We start from the raw sequence: 24,020 nt of genomic DNA, 5'->3' as shown, positions 1-24,020 counted from the left end.
AGAGGAAGAGCACAAGACCTTCCACATCTTCCTCCTAATTCACTGCTCATTATTGGTTCAATGAAATCAACTGTGGCCGTTTCTCAATATGCCTTCTTGTCTGTACTTGTGTTCTTGGGGACTTGTGAAACGTCATCAGTCACCCAAGTACTGTCCCAATACACAAGTTTGCATTTTGGCAAGAACGGTTAAAAATCCCGAATGTGTTCTTGACACTCCCATTTTACCGAGGATGCATCGGTTGGTAACCGTCCCATCATTCATTCGGCATTCGAGGAAGGAGCGGGAAGCAGAGAGAGGCAGGTCAATTTTAAGTTACCGGAATATTACCAGCGTTTTTTCCCACCGTTGGCTTGTGATGTAGACAAACAAACAACAGAAGCAGAATTAAAATGAGACAGGTGTTGCTTTATTGTTATGAATATACATTACATAGTAGTGTATGTAGAGTAATCCCTTAGGCTGAGGGTAGGCTTGGTCGATAAAGCCTGGATGTTATCGTCAATAATTCTCGTTATGTTTGGGCACTGCAGACGGCGTCTGTGCGGGGGTACTATTGCGCAATACCAGCAAGAACACATCGTCTCAAACTGTCAGCAGCATTCAGTGTGCTCGTCACCTCGTGAGTTTGTTCTTCCAAGAACAACTAGCAAGAGCATTCTTCCCAAGAACACAAGTCCGTTCTTTGCATTCTTGGTTTTGAGAAACGCCCAGCGGCTAGCTTGTTAGTGTTAAAGTGATACTCCACCCAAAAAAGAAAATTCTGTTCATTTACTCACCCTCAAGTTGTTACAAACCTGTATGAGTTTCTTTCTTCTGCTGAACACAAAGGAAGATATTTTGAAGAACGATTGGAACCAAACTGTTGTTTGGCACCAATGACTTCCATAGTAGAAAAAAAAAATATGGAGTTAAATGGTGCCAAAGTTCCAATTGTTCTTCAAAATATCTTCCTTTGTGTCCATTTTTGGGTGGAGTGGTTTAGATTTAAGGACTTGCATTTGCATGTACCTTATCTCAGTCAAATCATGTCTATGGAAAGCCTGGCCACTCCCTATTAAGTTGTAAAACTGGTTAAAGAGAAAATATCTGACCAGTGGCCTCTAAAGACAATGGCATTGCTTGCAGATTAACATTTGACCCCCTACCCCCTTCCTCTGAGCATCTTATCAACATTTTCTCTCGCAGTCAGTAACACTGAAAACTCACACAAGAATATATATGGTTTTAATGTGAATGTGATCATCTTTAAGGATTGTTTAGTATCATTTTAAAGGTCTCAGTGTGACTGGTAATAATGTCTCATTTCCAAAGAAGTAAAAGAAAAGGTAATAAGGTTTTTAAGAAGTTCAATAAGAAGGGAATTTCAATTTTAAGAAGGGAATAACTGGCACACAAAGCAATGTGGTCTCTAGGTATTCCAAATGTGTAAATGCTCATTTCCACTGTTCTTAGCAGATGGTCATCATCTTCCTCCAGTAAGTATGTTGGGGGAATACAGTAATTTTTCACTGTAACCTGATGATTTAAAGAGCAACTAAACACATAACCAACTTTTTTTAGTTAATGATCTGTAAGAATGGATCTTTATTAATACCAGTCATTGATTCGAGTAGCTTTTTTGACATTTGTTCATAAAGTGCTCTATTTCTACAATACATGGTGTAAAAACGTCTTAGTGCTGCCCTCTTCAGGTTGAACGGTGGGCTACTGCAGTTGAATTTTCCTATTGGATGTTCCGCACTTCGTGGTACGCAGGTTTCAGCTCACCACGCGAGCTACGCCCTTGGCAGTATAAAAACCATCTTGTGTCATCAAAACCACTGTAGGGAGTCAGGAATTGCAATTGTGAGTATTGAAAAAGATCAGGATAAAGTGTTTTAGCATCTATTTCGTCCCCTCTATCTCCGCTGGGGTCAGCCCACTTTTTCAGCATTTTCAAATATTGCCAGTGGGTGGAGTCAGGCTCTGACCAGGGGTTTAGTTACCCTTTAAATATCAAATAAGGTCTGGCTATATAAGGAACTGCATCGGAGATTTCAGGGCTGTTGTCTGTATTCAGAATAGCCCATGACGGAGAGTATCACGACTCTCCTCACGTAGCCACATGTCAGTTAAAATATGTTCTTCTTTCTTCTAGAACTTTGTTTGCATTGATTATCTTTAAATTGATTATGGAATTGTAATAATACATTTATCTAAAACAATAAATTGTTACATTTGATTATTCTAACAGACTTTGACTTTAAGTTAAAAGGAAAAGTAAAATATTAACATGTATTTAATGATGCACAGATATCATTGTTAAACCTTTTTCATTTTATGGAATCTGATGAAACGAGTTAATACATAAGATTAAATGTGTTGCATTTAATTAAAAATCACTTTGCCATGGGAAAGACGGAACACGCATCAGACCTTCGCCTCAAATCGAATGCCGTCTTTGAATCGATATTGTAGGCCTTACAAAAAGTCATATTGTACTGAATTTTGGTTGTAGTTCCAACAGAGTTCCACTGGGAGCGATCGTCCAAGTGCAAAATGAATGGGAGTCTTTGGAGCTAGATGGCTAAATTTGTCTCCTTTACCCAATTGCCCTTGAGAAAGCTCAGATTTGATTCTAGGTTTTGTAAGTTCAACATGGGTTATAGGTCGAAAGTTGAATGAACGAGTACTTATGTCCTTTCGATTTCTCACAGGTTGAGTTGTTGTAGCCCATTCTGGGCAATTCTGCTAATGGCCGCTGATTAGTGTTACACATTGCCAGCGCAGGCTTATGCAACAGAGAGGGGAGACCATGCAAATTATTTGATTTCAAATAAAGATGCATTTATGAAAAGACAATTATTAGCTCGTGTGTAGCACTTAGCCTTTAAAATGTTTTGATATTGGCCAGTGTTGCATTCAGTGGTTGTGTTATGGCAGTGCTGAGGTTTTGTGTTTGTTTTCTTTCTCTCTCTCTCTGTAACTCTGCAGCTCTACCAGATGGGGAAGTGTACAGGATAGATAAAGCCTGAAGATGGCAGTAATGCAGCTCAATGGATGCCAGCTGCCATAAAAATCCAAAGAAGAAAAAGAAGAATTCTGTGATTCAAGTATTGTAACTGTCCTTCATTTGTTGGTTTACTTGCTTGCTCTTGTGTTGTACAACATTAAGACTGTTCTTATTGTTCTCCAAGCTAAAGCTTATTGTAGCCTACTACCACGTCTTTTTGTGTTTATTGTTGTGACTTTATTCTTGAATACCAAACGTTCTGGAAGCTGTAGGGAGGTGGGTGCCTATTTTAATTTTTGTAATACCTTTTCTCCTGTTTTTGGCTAGTTAGGGATTAGTGTAACTTTCTGTTGTTTATTTGTTTCCTTTTGACAGATTAATACTAGTCAGAGGGTATTTGTGTTCGTTATTTTGGCTTTACCCCCTCCTGAGGTTTGCTTGGTTCATTTCTTTTTGTTTCTTTTTGTCAATTGTACATACTCTGTTAATAAATTTGAGCTTTAATTTGATGTGCCTGTTGTACAGGGCTAGGAATGGGCTCAGGAACATTTATTTTATTTTATTTTCACTGTTTACTCCTCTGGGACGTAACAGTGAAAAAAATAAAAAAAAATGTGCCTGAACCCATTCTTCCTAGCAATGCTATTAGGTAACCAGACATTTTTTCTGTAATACGGTCTTATGGCCTCAGGCACATTTATTTTATTTTATTCTCAGAATAAAATAAAATAAATGTGCCTGAGGCCATAAGACCGTATTACAGAAAAAATGTCTGGTTACCTAATAGCATTGCTGAAAGTTGATTCATTATTATTTGTTTAGAATTGTTTACATTTAAAGTCAATGAGGATCAGAGATAGGAGAGATATATGAACTCACTTTCCAAGAGCGAAGACTGTAGTTGCTATGGTGATGTTTTGTTGTTTGTAGATTGAATCAATCAAAGTGGGATCAAAAGTTCCTTCCCATACAACTGGGGCCAACCATGGGGTCAAGGGAACAACTTGGCCATCTGGGCTGTTTTAAACAAAGAAATTCACACACATATGTATGAAATACAAATGCATAGTAGTATAAAAGAAATTATATGAAGGCCAGCAATGGACAACTTCCGTTCTGGAGGGCCACCGTCCTATAGACCATTTTGCAAGATGTAAACAACACTGGTCCAGAAGCACTTCCTGTTTCAGTTTAACACTACACAAAAGCTGGGATAAAATACAACCAACTGAACATGTAAAACTGAATCAAAAAGTTGAACAACATCTTTAAGATGTTTTTTTTACATGTGAAATAAAGAAAACAGTTACAAACTGAAACAGGAAGTGTTTCTGGACCAGTGTTGTTTACATCTAGCAAAATGGTCTATAGAGTTTAGCTTCAACCTTAATCAAACACAAGCTAATCAAGGTCTTCAGGATTACTAGAAAGTTACAGGCAGGTGATTTTTTTTTCAGGGTTGGAGCTAAACTCTGTAGGATAGTGGCTCTCCAGGACCAAAGTTGCCCATCCCTGATGTAGGGTATAAAAAAAAAAGAACAGTTTATGTTCTTACCTCACTACACTGGGCTGATTGAATGAAAGCCTGCACAAAAACAAAATCAGTTGTGAACAGTCGTGATGTCTTATAATTATCTCTTACATGCAAAGCTTGTTATTCCTCATTATTTTAGACTGTTTGACTTTTCAAATGTCTGTTGAAGATAATGTGTCATACAGTGGGCTAAACATGGATCTACAGCTCTGAATAGGCCACGAAAAAATTTAAGACCGAAAATACGTCTTTTAGTAGGGATACGGATCTTCCGGTTAGCGCCGCAACCTGCCTGAACTCACATATGACGATGTGGTTCGGATGGTAAATGAAAACTCTCAAGTGGGAAAGCGTGAAAGCTGAGGTATGGCTGTCTACGTCCTGATGCAGAGCAACCCGGTAGACCACAACAACAGCCACGGGTAGCTCTAGCCGTTCGCCAGTAAGGTAAACATTTCTATGGTAACAGCGAGTTGGACCAATCAACGGACGTTGCTACTACTGATAGGATTGACAGGCCTATTGACTTTATTATTGTTAAAAGTGCAGTCTGTAAGAATGACAGCTTGTGGTGGAAATAGGTACTGCAGTCTAAATTCAAAATATCAGAGATTGTTTTTTCCTCAACGCTCATGCAGGTTACCAGTTTGAGGACACACAGCAGCAACGTGCGAAATTGACAACGAAAGCCAAAGAAAGTTGATTTATCCGGATTTTAATATGTTCTCGTTCATAGAGATTTTTAGATGGATATCGAGGCTTTTTAGGTTGTGTGGAATCTGCAATCTAGATATGGAATGAATAACAATTCAGTACAATGTCTCGTATATAGAAAAAAGTTAAGTGATCAAAAATTTGCTTCCCACCATGCATTTAGTCATATTACAAAATAATTTATTGAAGCATCCAGATCCTTTACCATGTGAGCAAGCAGCTAGGCTCCTGATTGGTTATCGCGGTGTGAGTTGACGCCAAAGTTCAGATTTTTCAACTCGGGCGGCAAACACGAATTCGCGTCCAATGCGTGATTGCACAAATGGCACTAACTAAATCATTCGCGCTTAACGCGCCAGACACTCAATTCACGGCATTCACGCAAACTTGACGCACAAATGAGGCGCATTCGCATCTTCCACACCGCGCTCTGCGCATCATTCGCGCCGCAGGAATATTTACGGGTGTAACGCGTCTTTGCATTGACTTAACATTGAAATCAGTCGCGCCTGACGCGCTATTCGCATCCGGTGTGAACGCACCATCAGAGATATTTGCTCACAATGTTTTGATGCACACAGTTGAAAAACACTTACCGCCGGTGTGAGGTGGAGGTATAGGCCAAATAAATAAGTCTGTGAGGAAACACAATAACATATCATTAATAGGCGCCAGATAGGATTTAAATGAAACTTCGCTCATCAATACATACATAACACACATGCATATGTACAATACACCTATAAATTACTTGCATATACATGTATACTATTAGATGTTAAAAATACATACATGAAATACAGGTGCACACTAATATGAAATACTAGTGTGCACACTACAGTTTCGTAGAATTCTTGAAAAACTTATGTCCCTGTGTATATTGCGTGAATGACGGGTGGTGTTTGAGCAGAGATTGGGTTTTGCAGTAGGTGGTATGCCATACGGAACTGTTGCCACTGAAACTGTGGCACAACTGGGATGTTGTACTGTGGAACGAGTACAATTCAGCATGAAGTTTAACATCTACCCCCAAGTAATGGAAATCATTACTAAACTTATTTAGACGTAATCAAACTTGTTATACAAGGAATTGATACAGATAAAAACTTGTTGGTTGATCAACATATAGTCTTTTATGTCGAACTCCAATATTTTCATCTGCAACAATTTTGATCTCGCTTCTTCTTCTGTTCAGTTTCTAATATTGTTGTGGTGTTAGTGAAATATTACCATGGACTACGTTAAGTACTACTTCACACAACGTCACAATGAGCTTGTCTGTGGCTGCCTCTAAAATAACACGTCTTTGTTTTAATAACCTTTTTTAATAACAATTTTAAAAGAGATAGGTTTCTTAAAAGTTTGCAGACATTTTCAATTCTCTCTCCCTCTAACAACGTCAATGTTTTCTTTTGTGAATGTACACAACTGGATATTGTGACAATATATATGTTCTGAGACGGTACTGTTCTGGTGTTTTCGCTTTAAAGTCAATCAATAGGTAACCGAAAGCAATGCTGGTCGCATTTCCATAACACTCCATAAAGTATTTTGTATTTCTGGGGTATCTGACGCACTAACATATTCATTTGGGTATTGTCTCTGGGGTTTTTAAACAAAACCAAATAATTAGAGTTCAAGCTGATGTTCCTGCTGGATTTACCTTGAAAAAACAAGTTTTGTACAATATAGAAGGCGCTCAAGCTTCTGTGATGTACATACTGGGTAAACATTTGTTCAACTTCAGAATTGCTACTAGCATCTTTCATAAAATCATCCAATATCACAAAATTTGTCTTGTTGGTAGAACAAACGATCATCATTCAGGGTCTGAGGTATACCTTCAATAAATCTAATATCATACAGTTTCAACAAATCTTCGTATAAAGGCTGTCTGCAATCGTAGATCTTCAAGAAGCCTATGGACTAGTATACAGGAGTGATCCAGTTCTGAGATTAAATCAAAAATATCTTAATTTGTGTTCCAAAGATGAACGAAGGTCTTACGGGGTTGGAACAACATGAGGGGTGAACTAACCCTTTAACTTTTTATTTTTTGTGCCGTGTCATAGTGTTGTATAACATGTTGTCATGGAGATTTGTTTTGTTGTATCTAATGATGATGTTGTGATTGGTTTCTTATTGTTGCTTGTAATTTGTTTAACTTGTAAAAGAGGTTAACCTCAATGTGACTTTCCTAGTTAAATAAAGGTTTTAAAAAAAAAAAGTTCACGCTTCACAGCATACAGTGTGTATACCTTTGGCCTTCATACAGACCTCGCCCTTAGCAGTATGAAACCCATAGCTTTTCGGTCCACTCGAAGAAAATTCCACAATAAAGTTCCAGCCCCATACTTCATCAGTAAGCTCGCCAAGGTATGGGCCTATAGCGGTGGTTCATATTCACCATCTTTATATTTGAATATAACAGAATTGGTGTCGCAATAAAGCAGTCACCCAACCTGTTCATTAGATCATAAAGCTCTAACCACGCATGGGCTGTTGTAAAAGCACGAGAAAGACGTTAATGTCACGAGCCTGGACCCCTTTCCCATCAGTGTAAGACCGCTGAACAATTGCAACAGTGTCTGACATAAATGAAAAATGTTTGATGTCATACTCTGTGCCAAAAATGTGTCGGTCAAACTGTTCAGAGTCTGTGAGTATTTCGGTTCACTGCATATGTTCGTTCATAGAGAACCGTCCCCAAAGAGAGTTAAGCAGGAGCTTCATGATTGATCTGCGTGCAGCATTAAACTCAATCTTGTCCAGATTAAGCTTAATCCCTTCTTTCTCAAAGTAATCTTTTACATAAGATCCTTTGTCAGCATCGATCACAACATCTTTTGCAAAATCCGAACTCTCCTGTTTGAACTGTAATTTTTTTTTTAATATAATCAAAAAATGTTTCAGATAGTTGGGGGAAATGCCAGACCTCATCAATTTGTTACCACATAACCCTTAAAGAGCATATTGCAGGTTAAAAAAAAAATCGAAATTTATAGATAACCTTGTATGAAAATACCATATGAAAAGTTAATGCAGGATTTAAAATGTTTTAAAACAACATAAGGGCACTAATTTAGAAGATAAAGTGAGCGTTTCTTGGACTGCTAGTAAAAACCGCTTTTTTTCAACATCGCGTCATTTGACGTCATATCAGGGAGCCGCAGCCTCGGCTCAGTGCAGAGTAGGCTGGTGTTCAGTGAGAGCGCTCGTCAGTCAGTGTGCTTTCGTTAGTTTTTGCATTTTAATTTATCATCGTCATGGTAAATTATTGTGTTTGTGGAGATTGCAAAAACTCCAGCCTGTCAGGACTTCAAGATCGAGTCCACAAGTTTCCATTACAATAAAAGTGACGGTGCTATATAGCCTATCTTTCGTTCCTGGTGCGGTTTGAGCAGGTGAAGAGACGGGATTTCTCTTCTGCATCGGCTCGGAAAACGCGGTCGTGTGTAGCGTTCACTTCAGATCAAATGATTAGCATCCCGGCGATATGATGGAGTTCAACATGGTATGCCGAAGCAATAATATTGATCGTCGTATACTACCAATGGCATCAAATAGTGTTATATAGGTAATTTAGTCATGTCATGCCCTAAATAGAACTTGTAATTGAAAAACAAAATTGGTTGTTTAAATACTCAAATCTTTAATGTTCTGTTTATGTTATAACCTAGGTGAAAAATATGTATTCAAAATTTACCTGAGTATAGCCTGCTTTTAGTATAGAAATATAGGCTACTCAAGTAAAGTTTTTATACATTTAATAGTATAAATCTACCCTAAACATACTAATGTCTGCTGGCCTGTTATAGGATCATAATAATCTGTACAATATTGTGAGCACAGTGTATATCATTAGCGAACGTGTACTATAAGCACGTCTCTCACCTAAAAGGCACCTGTCCTGTTCTCCACTGCTTCTCCTCACACCACAGCTCAATTTTTCTCTGACCATTCTGTCTGACATTATCATGGCCTGTCCCTGATCTCTTTAGCATAGCAGACTCATAACTTTATGGCTTGATCCGTCATACGAGTATTTCCTCAGCGTCCGAAATGTCATGCGATCCATTGTTTTCCTGTTGTGTGAATCAATCGACGGCTCTCCCGCTCATTGCGTCACGCCCGCCACGCCCATTTTCAGACGCGGAAGTAAAATTTTCTCACAAAAACGACTGCAGAAGCTTCGGTAGCGTGTTTATGCGTATATTTTAAAGAAAATCTAGTTCCTACATTGTTTTTCTATGCATTGACTCGTTGGGTCCTCTAACCTGCAATATGCCCTTTAACAGCTTACTCAACAGCTTTTATTAGCTCGATACCAACCATTACTAATATGGTACCATGGTACTAATATTTACCATTACTACACTAAAAACACAAGGTTTTGATGTTAATAAGAGTGTACAAAAAAAGAAGACCCTATATAGTTTTTAATCATGTATTGATTTTACTTATATGACCATTAATGACGGAGTACTCAAAATCTATGTTGCAGCTATGTGAAAAAAAAACAGATGTTAAACCCTCAGAGGATTAATTATAAAATAATGATTGTCATGCAGGTACAAAAATACCATTTTAGGATGCACAACCTGATTTAACAATTCTGTTAGGCATTGATCTATGCCTACTTTTTGGATAGCTCCCTTAGGTTGACATGTTTCTTGGTAGAGTGATGGCGATTTTTTTTTTATGTATTGTTTGCAGTATCTTGAGTTTTTTTTTCTTTCTAGTTTCATCCATACAATGAAATGTTTTATTCTAAATTACATTTTACACATAAGTAATTTAAAGGCTTGGCTTGTCATTTCTGAAGGAAACTGATTTCCTGTTTCTGATTTACGGTCTTTAGCCGACAGGCGTTCTGTATGTCTGGAAAGTTTTACGTTATGTTGTAGCGTTGTGACGTCATGCTGTGTGGATGTCCACAGGTGTTACAGAAACGTGGTTTAGCCGGAGGTCATTGCCGGGTGTTTGCCAAGAATCACTGTTTTGCCAAGAGTCACTGTTCTATTGCATTGCTCAGGTTCTCTACGCTTCAGGTGATGCAACTGGTGAAGTCAGCCTTTTTTGGTTAGACGAGGAACTTAATTTCCTGAATCAGGCCAGCGGTATCCGGCATGTATCCTATAATTAAGTTTTTGTTTAAATGCTACCGTTGTGTGTGTGTGTGTGTGTGTGTGTGTGATGCGTTGCATAAACGTATATATATACATATAAATGATTAACAGGAGATCTGAATTGGCGGCCTAATGCAACAGTGCGAACGTTCTTGTTCATGATTAGTATTTCCACTATTTTGTGTGTCCTTGTGCCTGAACACATGCGGTTCACTCTAATTGATTTCCACCGAATCGTGAGTCTAACATTATCACAGGGACCGCATTAGTGCATGCACAGACATAGGACAGCGCCTGTCGCTACTAACTTTAACTTTAATGCATTCTCTTAACTTTAATATGTGTATCTCCAGACATCTTATCAAGCCTTGTGAATAAAGTTTGTATGTCTGGATACATAAATGATGAGGAAAACTCAGGATTGAGAGGAGCAGGAGTGGCAAAGCCTAAAAACCGACTCAAGTGGAAAACCGGAGTGGAAAAGCAAAAGTGTCTATTGCTGCTGGATTGATTCCTGTTCAATCTAAAATTATACACAGATAAATGCAGCAGAGGACGATAATGTTTTTATTTGACTGTAATAGTGAGAGGTTGAGTAGATGAATTTATTTAACATTTTACTGGTTGTAATGGAGAACGGTGTGTGTATGAGCAGACATGAAGATTTTCTCAGCCTGTTTGTACCCTCTATAGGCGTGCGCTAGAATTACAGGGCCCCGTTTCATAGTTTTTTTTCTATTATTTTATTGTAGTCCGTTTATGAAAAAGCACAGAATAGGTTGTTATATAGAGTTTGACACTTTTAACATTAAATCATTACTAGTAGTACCAGTCTGAATTTTTATTTTTAGACTTGAATAATATAATAATAATAATTTGTTATTTATTTATTTATTTATTTATTTTTTCACACCCTTTCTTCTTAACAGAGACGAATGTTGTTGACAACACTGTTCCCGATATAGACAGATGTCCAGAGGTGGAGTGATGATCTGATGCATTCATGGGATGACTGTATTTAACACATGTCCTAAAGAAGCTCACCAGTCTGTTCCATCCACCAATGGTCTGGCGGCTGTGACAGAATCCGAGCCTCAAGAGCTGCCTTCAAATCAGGAGGCTTTCAGACGGGAATCACAACGCAATATAGACAGTCAACACATAACCAGAGCAATACAGGACTCAGTCAAGACCGCATTGAAAAACCTCGAGGAACATCTTAAATGCCTTAAATGCAATTTAGAGCACACAACAACAACAAGGTATTCAGATTAACAAACTTCTTAATGTAATTGAGAGCACACAACAACAACTTGGTATTTGGTTTAAACAAAACATAGCAGCACAGCGAGGATCAAACAAAACAATATGGAACATAGCCTACATTTTCACCAGTATGGGCTCTTTCAGTTTGTTAGCTAGACTGATGTGGAAATATTTGACTTATTCCATAAGAGTGTTTTCATGTCATTTGATTAGTTACATGTAAAGCATAATAGCCCCAAAAAGGATTTCTTAAATACTTGCAGATAAGACATTTCGTTCAGATTAGACATGCTAGCCTTACCCTTAATAGCTCGGATTTCTTTTTGGATAGATTTTTTAAGGATACTGAAGTTAAAACCGCCATATCCCAATTTTACTCAATGATAAGCCATCATAAAGAAGACAATTGGATTTTGTTGCTTAAGGCATGGAGTAAGAACGTTGAATGCGACACTGACAAAAAAAAATTGGGAAGATATTATCAGACTAGAAAATTTCAGTCTGTACAGATTTAAAGAAATTCAATTTAATATTGGTCCATAAAGTATGCATCAACTTCTGAAAACTGACTCGAGTGCTTCTTGACACCTAATTAAGAGTTTGCATTAATACTGAGGTATTATCACATTAATTTACAAACCTAATAGAAAGCCAAACCAGTAAAAAGTAATAAAGAGTTATTACATACCCAATCAGTGCCATCCCAAAGACTACAAGAGTCATGGAAACAAGATTCTGATAGTGTGGCATTGTTCCTGGATTACTTGTGTCCACAATGACATGAAGTTGTAGACTGGGTAAGCGAGAGGAATAAACCAATAGAGATTTAGAACAAGGAAGGAGGAGTGTAGAAGAGCACAGGTAAATAATGCACAAATAGCAAACATCTCTGACACTCTCAAAGCCATTAGTCGATGATAACATTATAATGATCCCCAAAGTCTTTACAGGGACAGGACTATTAAAACTCTATTTTACTATTTGAGCATATATATATATATATATATATATATATATATATTCTGTGAAATAAATATTCAGTGTGGATTTTTAACTCATTGGATGTAGTGAACAAAATAAAAATGTGTGGATGTTGTAAACAAAATAAAAATGTGTGAATTCTTTTGAAAATTAAATATTTGTTGTAGAACTGAATTAAGGTGAAAGGAGTCAATTCAAAAAAGATAACTGATAACTACAAGCACTAGACCCCATCAAACCCAGCCATAGGGGGTTGGACCTAATGGGCTATCAGACCTATCACAGATCAATGCCAGTGCGTTTGATTTCACCGGCAGAAACATTTCGAAAATAAGGATGACAGTAATAGCAGGCTCTTGTTCTGTGGAGAAAGCTGAGTAGTAAGGGTTACCATCCCCTTTTTCCGGACATGTCCGGCCATCGATGTCCGGGATTCAGCTTTTGCTTTCTGCAGTCGACATTCATTGTTTACATGCATAGCTTTTGTTTTAATCTAGGCTAACTGAATTTATTCTGATTGGTGAATCTGAATGTAGTGTTTACGTGAACGCTAAACAAGTGATCGGTTGATGTGCGTTTTAACCATGCTAAGAAAATTCCTGCTACTCCGTGAGAGGTAAGAGACTGGTGTGTCTCACAGGCAGGCCTCAGTCGTCTTGCTCGCCATAGCAAGCAAGACGACTGAGACGACTTTTTTTTGTATCCACCCAAAATCAAAATCTGCAGACCTGCATGATCATGGTTTTTTTTGTTTTTTTGTTTGTTTTGTTTTTTTGAAAATGCAGAAAGTTTTCTGTGATGGGTTGGATAGTAGTAGGGTTAGTGTAAGAGGATAAAATATACAGTTTGTACAGTGTAAAAATCATTACGCCTATTGGAGAGTCACCTCAAAGATAGCAAAACCATGTGTGTGTTATCATTTTCATACACATGCAAACATATTGGGAATTAGATTAGTAAATCAAATGACTTAGGTGTGAGTGTTGTATGACAAGGTACACCCATCCCCTCAGATGTTTTACATACACCACCAGGACACAGGGTGTGAGTGGTGAGTGCAGCAGAGTGTGAGTGTAGTTAAAGTTACATTTCCACGTCTGCATGCTCAGAAAATCTCAATCTCAGTCAGAAAGTCTCAGAAAATAACTTTAGGGTTACTTGCGTAACCCCGTTTCTCTGATAACATGAGTGAGGTATCTAACAATGGGAACGCCTCTGAGTATGACAGATCTGGAAGTACCAATCACACCACTTCTGTCAGTTGACAGACCAATCACAACAGTGATGCAGGAGTCCCACCTCCCTCATACCGTTGCCAGTGGTCCCCACTTCATTCTCTGCATATCTCTTCTCCGTGCACTGCAAGGAGAGACGTGTGGTGAGATACCTCACTCATGTTTTCAGAGAACCAGGGTTACGCAAGTAACCTAAAGTTCTCTTTCTATCATTCGCTCGGTATCTCACTATGGGATATTGAGAACTCCCGTGTTCCAGATATGCTTTCGGAAGAAGGCATGTCAACCAACTCAGTGATGTATGCAACAAAAGACAGAACGAGCCAGTGATGGCTCAGTGACATCCATCCTATAAAATCGGACAAATGTGTGAGGCGAAGCCCAACTTGCTGCAGCACATATGTCCTGAACTGAAACGCCCTTAATAAACAAACTTCAGCTAGTTCAAAACGCAGCAGCTCGAGTTCTTACCAGAACCGAGAAGTATGACCGTATTAGCCCGGTTAAACATTGTATAAATTTTAAAATATTGATGATTACTTACAAAGCACTAAATGGTTTAGCTCTGCAGTACTTGTGCGAGCTCTTAACGCATTATAGTCCTTCACGTCTATTGCGATCTCAAAACTCCGGCCAGTTGATAGATTATCGAAATCAACTGCTGGTAGTAGATCCTTTTCCTATTTAGCACAAAAACTCTGGAACAATCTTCCTAACATTGTCCGGGAAGCAGACACACTCTGTCAGTTCAAAGCTAGGCTAAAAACAGATCTCTTTGACCTTGCATACACAACACCCTATAGACTTCTATAATTCAATGTTAGGCTGCATAGATTGTGGCATCACCACATACGTTTTAGAGTTCACTGTTTTTTGTATGTATAATATTGTAAATATTAGCATGATATGATAATCAAGCTGTATCTCCATTATGATGACATGTAGGGCTTCATTGTGATTGGTCATTTGTACTACTGTACGTGCCGTGACTTTTTATATTGTCGCGGGCTAGATCAGCTGACTGTCAGTTTGCAGCTGATGGGAGTTATCTAATCAAATCCACGTCAGCTGACGGGGGAATGTTTTTTTTATCAGAGGACTACAAAACGGAGGCTTTAAGTGGAAAGGGAGACTACGTGAGACCTGGGACTAAGCTCGTACTTCAAGAACCTTGTCACCAATGACCTGGGCTTGATTTGCAGAATATCAACCTTCATTGGTAACAACTCCCAAAACCGGTGAGAACAATCGGTTTTATGGTCTTTAACGCGGGAGCAATTTATTATTATTTTTTGGCCCTTTTTAATTGGATTAACAAGACTGTTTCCTGGTGGTTATAGTTCGTTTATTTATGATCATTTGGAGGAGGAAGCCAACAATAAAGTCAAATATAGGTCTAGAGCAGAGAGGGAGGATCCAGAAAAGATTATTTCTATCCTCCAAGAAATGTATGGATGTCCTCAGTCTTATACTTATTTCTCCAGAGGCATGCAACCTCTGACATATATAGCAATTGTAAGTCGCTTTGGATAAAAGCGTCAGCTAAATTAATAAATGTAAATTTAGAAGTCTTAAGATTACACAATAAAAGAAGCTCAAAAGGAGTATGCTGAAGCAAGGAAGCTTATGTGCACCTACCCCTATGTTCAATACTCTCAGTACTCATGGATTTCACGGTTATATTACCAGATGTAACTCAACTAATAACACTGCATTTAACAATTTATATTGTATTTATAAAGTTAACACAAAATATGCAAAAATCCAAGTATATTATTTTCATACCCAGGCACACACAACCACGAGCATGCACCTGATTATGAATTATATTTCCAACCATACAATCAATAATATGAACATCGCAAATTGCAGCATTTGAGATGGCAAGAGCTTGAGACAATCTATTGTACAGCAGCATGACTACAGTACATCTGTAATAATAAGTCCAAGCCATTATGTCCCGAAGGATAACATTAACACAGAATTCTCATACTACTAGAAAATGTACACCTTATATTAGCAAAACAAAACAAAAAACAAAACAATTCAATTCAAATTAATTTGTATAGCGCTTTTCACAATACATACTGTTTCAAAGCAGCTTTGCAGAAAGTGCATTTCAGAAATGTATATGGAAAAATACATTTAGTTAATCATGTAATAATTTAGGGCATAACATATCGTATATGTAGGGCATGAGTCGTCTCTTCACAGGCGTTGAGTTGTCTCATCGCAAGTGTTGGGGCATCTGAAATCTCTGTGAGAGGCTGGATACAAACTGGAGCTGACAAACGCCATTTTCCTCGGGAGTAGCGTACCGAGATAACAGCAGAAAAGCAAACGGGAAATAATTAGCATAGCTGCTGTTCATAATTATTTCTGTTACACGAGACGAGAGTAGATGTTAATAACTTGAAGACCCAGAGTCATCCCCCTCCGTCCCCCACTCAGCTCAGCCCAGCTCTACATCCCTCCTGTTGCTGAGACCTAACCACAATCTCTCCGCAACCCAACCATACGCGCCAACCCATTTGACTAAGGCTGTCGAGCCCCACTGGTGCTTTAATGCAGTTTCAGTGGCAACGGTTCCGTATGGCATTCCACTTACCGCAAAACAAAATGTCTGCCCAACCACCCATCATTTACGCAATATACACAGGAACGTAATGACTGTAAATACTATGCAACCTATTTAAATAACCTACAGACTCTTCAAGTTTTATAATATTAAATGCATTCGATCTGATTCAACAGAGGAATAAAAGGTAAGCATTATGTGAACGCTTGGCTAAAGAGATCCGTCTTTAATCTAGTTTTAAACTGGGACGGGCAGTCAGAACCTCGAACAATATCAGGAAGGCTATTCCAGAGTTTTGGAGCTTAATGCAAGATAAAATTAAAGATAAAGGTGACTAATACAGAAAGATGCATTAAAGAAAAACGTCGTCGCAATTTGCACGAAAACTGCATATGGGAGTTGGAGTTATTTGGAGTCCCGGAGAAAGCAGATCAAAACATACGAGCTGAAGTCATTCAAATCTGTCTGGAGGTGTTACCCGAGGGAAGGATCAAACTTCCAGATGTGATCGATACTGTTCATTGCTTAGGATCAAGGATGCAAACCGACAAGCCGAGACCTATAATTCTTCAATTCTCCAGCAGAGTGCACCGTGACATGGTTTAGAAGGTTGCTAAAAAAAAAAAAATGTATATGTGTGATTAATAAACTACGCTTTGCTGAAGATTTCTGTGAGGAAGACAGAGAGCAGAGAAAGAAGCTCTGGCCTGCAGTTAAAAGTGCACGAGAGGCATGAAAAAAGGAGTATGTCAGAGCGTGTGCTTTTGTTGAAGGCAAAGAAATTATTCTTCCACCTTAACGGCTATCTTTCAAGTTTGACGTTTTGCTGTTAAATAATCCAGGATCTTTTGTTAATCCATGCTCTTTGGTTATTGTGGCTTAATATACTTTTATATAGGCTATAGTTCAAAACTTTTTGAATTTGATAAGTTGGTTCACTTAACATTGACTTTTGTTTTACTGCAGAGTATGGGAGTTCCCGTACTGCTCTAAGCAGAACCGTGACTCAACGACTCAGAGGGACTTCATTTTTTGACAGCTGCTGCTGGGATCCTACCCTCGGTCTGAAACGAGACTGTGATCGATCGAGGTTCAACACATTCATTATCACAGTGGCTAGCAAAATGGCCAGGCTGTTGACAGCGTCTACACACAACTTGATTACGATGCACAGGGGGCCATTTAGGAGGATTGTGTAAACAGGAAAGCGGGCCTAGTACATAGTTCTTTATGAGATACATTAGGATGCAGACGTGGAAATGTTACATTAGCTACTCCACTCAAACTCTGCTGCACTCGCACCCTATGACCTGGTGGCTGTATGTAAAACATCTGAAGGGATGGGTGTACCTTGTCATACATCACTCACAGCCAAGTCATTTGCTTTACTAATCTAATTCCAAATATGTTTGCATGTGTATGAAAATGGTCACACACACGGTTCCGCTATCTTTGAGGTGACTTTCCAATAGGCGTAATCATTCTTATACGGTACAAACTGTATTCTATCCAACACAAACCCATCACAGAAAACTTTATGCATTTAGTGCGTTTAATAATCCATTTTAATCCACCAATCCATTTTGGCAGATCCTGCTCTACTGATCGATTGCTCATGTCTGCCTGCTGTAAGCTCTAAGCCTTGTATTAGCTTTGTATTTCTTTCTGTTTTGAACCATCATTTACTATTATTTCTAGTTGTTTATATTACTGAATACAGCTTACCCAGCATCTCAGACTAACCTTACATCGCTAGCTTCCATTATTGTTAGCACAGCACATTAGTAACTCGCTAGCGTGCTGCTAACACGCTACCTGTGCACTCAATTTTTATTATCTCTCCCGCACCCATGTCTCGGAGTTAATAAAAGCTCAAGTACGTAAGAATCAGTCAACAACCACGGTGAATAATTTTAGTATAGCCTTTTCCGATGACAATATAGGATTTATATGTGATAAATGCAAGGAGACAGTCAGGCTGACGGAGAAGATTTCAGAAGTAGAGACACGCATCCAAACTTTAATTGAGGACAGTAATTGTTCTGGAGTTTTAGATACTATTTTGGATGAGCTTAGCATAGTGAACTCTTCACATGATTCGGTTCCGGCTGAAGTAGAGCCCGTGCAGCAGGGCAGATGGGTGACGGTTAGGGATCGCTGCTCTAGTCGCCGATCAAAGAACCACTCTTCCATTCTGATTCCCATAACAAATCGATTTGCCCCACTCAGTGAAACACCCACTGAGAAATCTGTTGACTGTGCCCTGGTAATTGGTGTTTCGATCACTTGGAACGTGAAAAAAGAGACACCAGCAACCATAGTCGCATGTTTGCCGGGAGCCAGAGCGCCTGACATCAAAGCAAATTTAAAAGTGCTGGCTAATGCTAATCGTAAATTCTCTTAGTTCATTATTCATGTTGTCACTAATGATGTTTGACTCCACCAGTCGGAGATCACCAAAATTAATAAAGAGGTGTGTGCACTCGCAAGTACGATGTCAGGCACAGTAATTTGCGCTGGCCCCCTTCCTGTTCGCAGGAGTGGTGAGATAGTTAGTAGACTGTCCTCACTTAATCACCGGTTGTCCGGTTGGAGTGGTGTCCGCAAAATAATATAGAATTCATTAACAATTGGAAAAGTTTTTGGGGCAAGCCTGACCTGTTGAAAAGAGATGGTATTTATCCCTTTTGGGCTGGTGCTGGTAATGTTTCATTCCCAAAGAAGTAAAAGAAAAGGTAATAAGATTTTTAAGAAGTTTAGGAATAACTGGCTCACAGAGCAATGTAATGTGTGTCTGATTTTCTAAATGATGCAAAACGCTCCAGATGATTAACCTCCCCATCCTCAGTAGTAGGGGGAAGAGTCAATAATGTCACTTTGGGCACATACCCATGAGAAGGGGGAAGAGTCAAGAGCACTTTGGGCACATACCCATGCCTGGGTTTGAGGATGACCATAGAATTATTCTGAGCAAACTCCAGACATGCTGGACTCACAGAGAGAGCCTGCAAATCACCCACTCACTTGATAGATGTCAATGCTAATAGAAGAGCTGTTTTCAGCAAGAGATGTTTGAGATCAACCAACTGGAGTGGTTTAAAGGGGGGACCCTTCAAAGCCCACAGGACCATGGAAAGGTCCCATGGTGGCACAGAGGGAGGACTGGAGGAGGGGTTAATCCTCCTAGAATCCTTCAGAAATCTCACGACCAGGTCGTTTCTTCCCAGCAATTGACCAGCCACCAGGACATGACATGCTGGAATGGCTGCCACATTCACATTGAGCATGGACAGGGCACGGCCCTCGTCCAACAGCTCATGTAGGAATGTAAGAACCACTGATATCTCACATGACTCTGGGTCTATATGGTTTTTCGAGCACCAGCTAGAAAAAAAATGCCCATTTCGAAGCATAGAGGTGCCGAGTCGACGGAGCCCTAGCTTTAGATATAGTGTTCATCAACTTCACAGGAAGGTGCCTGGATACCCATTTAGGGGCCACACGTGGAGGGCACAATGTTCCCTTCGCTTGTGTCAGAAGGTCTTTCCTCACAGGGATAGGCCATGGAGCTGTGTTTGATAACTGGACCAGCTTAGGAAACCACGGTCTGGATTGCCAGAGAGGAACACTGGCTTGTGTTTGTTCGATGCAGAGCTACTAGAGCCCTTAAGCAGGAAGTGTTGCATGGCCTGGGACGCTTTCTGTGGACCTCTCTGAAATCCCCTTAACCGCCGGGCCAAAGAGACCGGTGCAGGAAACCGGGACGTCGAGGAACCTCAACAACAATCTCCTCAGACACAGATTGAATTACTGCTGCAAGAAACAATGCTGCCCACTGCTGCTATTTTGTTTTTTAAGAGGAAAATGCCAACAACATGGTTGTACAGTGCAAACTGTGCCTTGTTAGCTTGTATGTAATGTTTATTACTGTTTTAAAATTCAGTGGTTTGTATGATCGCGGTTGTCGCAGTTTTCTAGTGATGCTGGAATCTATAGAAATTAGGAGAGTAGCTTTTTTTAGTACCTAAATGGTCCTTTCATAATCTCTTCTCAGTCTCACTTAAGGAGATGTTCGCTGCTAACGTCGGGGAACTCCCACTGCCAACGGTCCAAGTTCAGTCAGGGAAATTAAGAAAGATCGCAGCTTCAGTCAACAACATGTAGGCCTATTTTAAAATAAACTAATATGTAGATTGTGTAGAATTTTTAAATATTGTGTTATTATTTCCTTGTAGTCTACATGTTCGTTAAAAATAAAACAAAATAATCTGTAATACCATACTGTAGCCACTAGATGTCTCTATAGCCCTTTAAAAAATATATATATTCAGGTCTGTGAAATTCTTAATAAATAAAAGTTCAAAGTTGTTGAAGTTGTTTTTTAAAATAATATCAGTCCTTGAAGTAATCCAAAAGCAATCAGTTACATTACTTTCATATTGTGGTAGTTGGATTACATTACTGAATACTTTTTTATTAAGTAATTTGTAACTGTAACAGAATACATTTTTAAAGTAACCCTCCCAAGCCTGGAGTTAGCCAAAGGTGGCGTACACCACTCGAGTCGCACATTTAAGGACTTGAGACTTGCTTGACTAAATTAAGAAAATGACTTGACTTTGACTTGAGATCCAATGACTCGAGACTTGACTTGAACTGTGTGACTCAAGAATGACTTATATATATATATATATATATATATATATATATATATATATATAACATTGCAACATCAATTGATGAACAAAATGAAAGCAACGGAAAACCATTGATGCAGTCATCAGATTCTGAGCGATTGCGTGACTTTGCACAAGCACAGGAGTGGTGAGCGCGCTAAATATAAAACATCTCCCAGCATCATTTCTTTTTGACACTAGAAATTTACCGTATTCCTGCAGGAAGATTGCTGTACGCAAAATAACTGGCAAGGGATATCAGACACGACCATCACAACCTCGAACTTCATTCAGAGTGGGGAGAGTGAGGAGTAGACGTCATGGTACAAAGCCTCTCTTTAATTTTTAATTTTAATTTTAAATTTTAATTTTCTTGTTTTTGGTACAAGTTACTACACTATGCAGAAGTTTAAAAGCCACAAATCTTTAGAAAGCTATGAGGCTTTCTTCTGTGGCTGGACAGCAATTTAAGGTGCACTTCAGGGTTTGCAACAACATTAGGTAACCTGCACTTTGTAGTTTTAAGAGATAACAACATAAAGACATTTTTTAGAGAATAACGTACCCGAGTGAAAATGCAGAGAAAATGCAGGATGTACTCGTGAGATCGAAAGTAAAGTCCTTTCCAACCAAGCAATCCGGCGTCTCGTCGTCAGGTCAGAGACTTGCTCTTCCTGATGCTGTGTCCAATTTGGTAACCTAAAAAACTGAATTCCATTGTTCCAATGTTTTCCATTTGTATCGTGTGAGGTACTGGAGCAGTTTTTAACACAGCAGTGACTTCCAGGCATGGTTAACAGTGCGGAAATGTGATAACCTCTTCTACTACCACGTTAACAACACACGTAAACAATCAAGTTTTGCCGCCGGAATCCAACATGGCGGAGAGGGGAGGGGCTCTGCACCATGACGACGTCTCCTTCTTCTTCTTTTGGTTTTATGGCGGGTTGCGAACCAACTTTAAAGGTGCATCGCGCCACCTACTGTGATGGAAAAGATGGTGAAGAGAATGAACTAAATTTTCCTAAATCTTATTATATAACCCACTATTCTTTATAAACCTCATGATTGCCTTTATCTGTTTCCCTGAATTGGACCATCATAGTGAATTCCTGGCACCCTGCTTGCAGTTCTTCCTTAAGAATCCTCCTTTCTTTATTATAAGCCTTACATTTCTTCAATATATGTTCTACTGTCTCCTCTACTGAACAAACTTCACATAAACCTGTGTTATGTTCCCCTATAATGTGTAAAGTATTATTTAGATTTGAATGTCCTGTTCTTAAATGTGTGAAAATAACTTGTTCTCTTACCTCGCTTTATGTTTTTTTGGACTTTATAACAATGCCGACCTGTATGACATGAGTCCCAAACTGACTGCCATTTCTTATTGCACGCTTCTAAAATTAAATGTTTTCCTTCTGCTCTATGAAATGTTTATATTTGGTTCTTCCATTTTTAATGATTCTTTGGCTATTTTGTCTGCTTCTTCATTACCTTGAATACCCACGTGTGCTGGAACCCACATAAATAAAATTATTATAACCTATTTTAACCGATAATTATTATCGAACTGTATAACCTGATCAGGATTTCTGTTAAAATATCAGGTCTCTTTGTTTCCAATGATTGTAAACTCTCAAGAACTGACATTGAGTCAGAGCATATTATTACATTATCAGGTCTAACTTCATAAACCCACTCTAGTGCCATTAAAATAGCTGTCATCTCAGCTGTATATACTGTTATCCTTCCAGGCTTCCTCACCTTAAACTCTGGAACATAAAGCAGTCCCTGTCCTTCCAGTCTCTATCCTACTCTTTGAACCATGTATTTGAAGAAATGAGTAGATGTGAGTTTTTAATAAACTCATTAACATATGTATTTATACTAACCTGTTGTTAGATTTATATCAATGTCAGGTTGAGCTAGCATCCAAGGTGGAATTGGGATATTACTACTATTGGTGCAAATGATTTTGAGTCTAGACCATGTTCATTAACCCACCCTTTTATTTTCCACACAAAGCCTTTACCTGTTGCACTTAAAATTTCCCAACAATCATGCAGGACTTCCCTTACAGGATGATTATCTTTTTGTCCCTGCAATTTATCCAGTATGCCATAGCCAATTTTTGTCGTCTTATAAATAATGCCATTTCTGATGACTCTACATGTAACGCTGCAATTGGTGTGGTCTTAACTGCTCCTAAAATGATTCTTAATGCTTTAGCTTGCATGACATCTAGTTTCTTTAACATCGTTGATGATGCTGACTCATAAACAATGCATCCATCTAATGTTGATCTCATAAGAACAATATAAATACTCTTTAATGACTGCTTGTCAGCACCCTAATCTTGTCCTGCTACTGCTCTCATTAAATTTAAAACTTTACCACATTTCTTTAATATACAGTCGATTTGGTCCTTCCATATTAATTTATCATCAAACCACAATCCTAGATACTTAAATTTTGACACTTTCTCTAACGAAGATCCATATAATTGTAACATTTTATTCTCTTTAATTTTCTTCCTCGTAAATATCTGGTAACATGTTTTAGATACTGAGAATTTGAAACCCCATTCAAATGACCATTTTTTAACAACTTCTATAGCTTCTTGGATTTTATCCATATTATAAGATATATTCCTTCCTCTTTTCCACATTATTCCATCGTCTGCATATAAGCCAGTATTAATTCCAGGTGCCACTTTTCCAAAAATATTGTTAATCATAATATTAAATAATACTAATATTAATTCCCTGAGGCGCTCCATTTTCCACACTTATAGTTTGAGATACTTCCATACCCACTTGAACTTGTATTGTTCTGTCAAATAAAAAACTTAAAACCCAATTAAACATTCTTCCTTCTATTCCAATTCTCTTCATTTTAATAAGTACTCC

General features: G+C 38.6%; 1 protein-coding gene and 1 pseudogene across 2 annotated transcripts in view; one reads left to right on the top strand and one right to left on the bottom strand.

Annotated features, from left to right (window-relative positions):
* The window catches only part of LOC120469856 (globoside alpha-1,3-N-acetylgalactosaminyltransferase 1), a 39,532-nt gene extending 26,998 nt beyond the window's left edge, over positions 1-12,534 (bottom strand). The window contains exons 1-4 of one of the 2 annotated variants that reach the window (XM_089130436.1): positions 12,327-12,534; positions 5,840-5,878; positions 4,551-4,580; positions 3,875-4,012 (exon numbers count right to left, since the gene is read on the bottom strand). In XM_089130436.1, the coding sequence (XP_088986562.1) occupies positions 3,875-4,012; positions 4,551-4,580; positions 5,840-5,878; positions 12,327-12,388 (269 nt within the window). In that variant the 5' untranslated portion in view covers positions 12,389-12,534. The remainder of the gene's footprint in view (positions 1-3,874; positions 4,013-4,550; positions 4,581-5,839; positions 5,879-12,326) is intronic. The other variant, XM_089130435.1, reaches the window with a different exon arrangement.
* Positions 12,535-18,391: 5,857 nt separating this feature from the next.
* On the top strand, positions 18,392-19,159 carry LOC148981740 (uncharacterized; annotated as a pseudogene).
* Positions 19,160-24,020: the final 4,861 nt, after the last annotated feature.

The sequence above is a fragment of the Pimephales promelas genome, chromosome 4 (genome assembly GCF_988280905.1).
Source record: "Pimephales promelas chromosome 4, fPimPro1.hap1.1, whole genome shotgun sequence".
Taxonomy (NCBI): Eukaryota; Metazoa; Chordata; class Actinopteri; order Cypriniformes; family Leuciscidae; genus Pimephales; species Pimephales promelas.
This window is presented reverse-complemented; position numbering and strand designations above follow the sequence as displayed.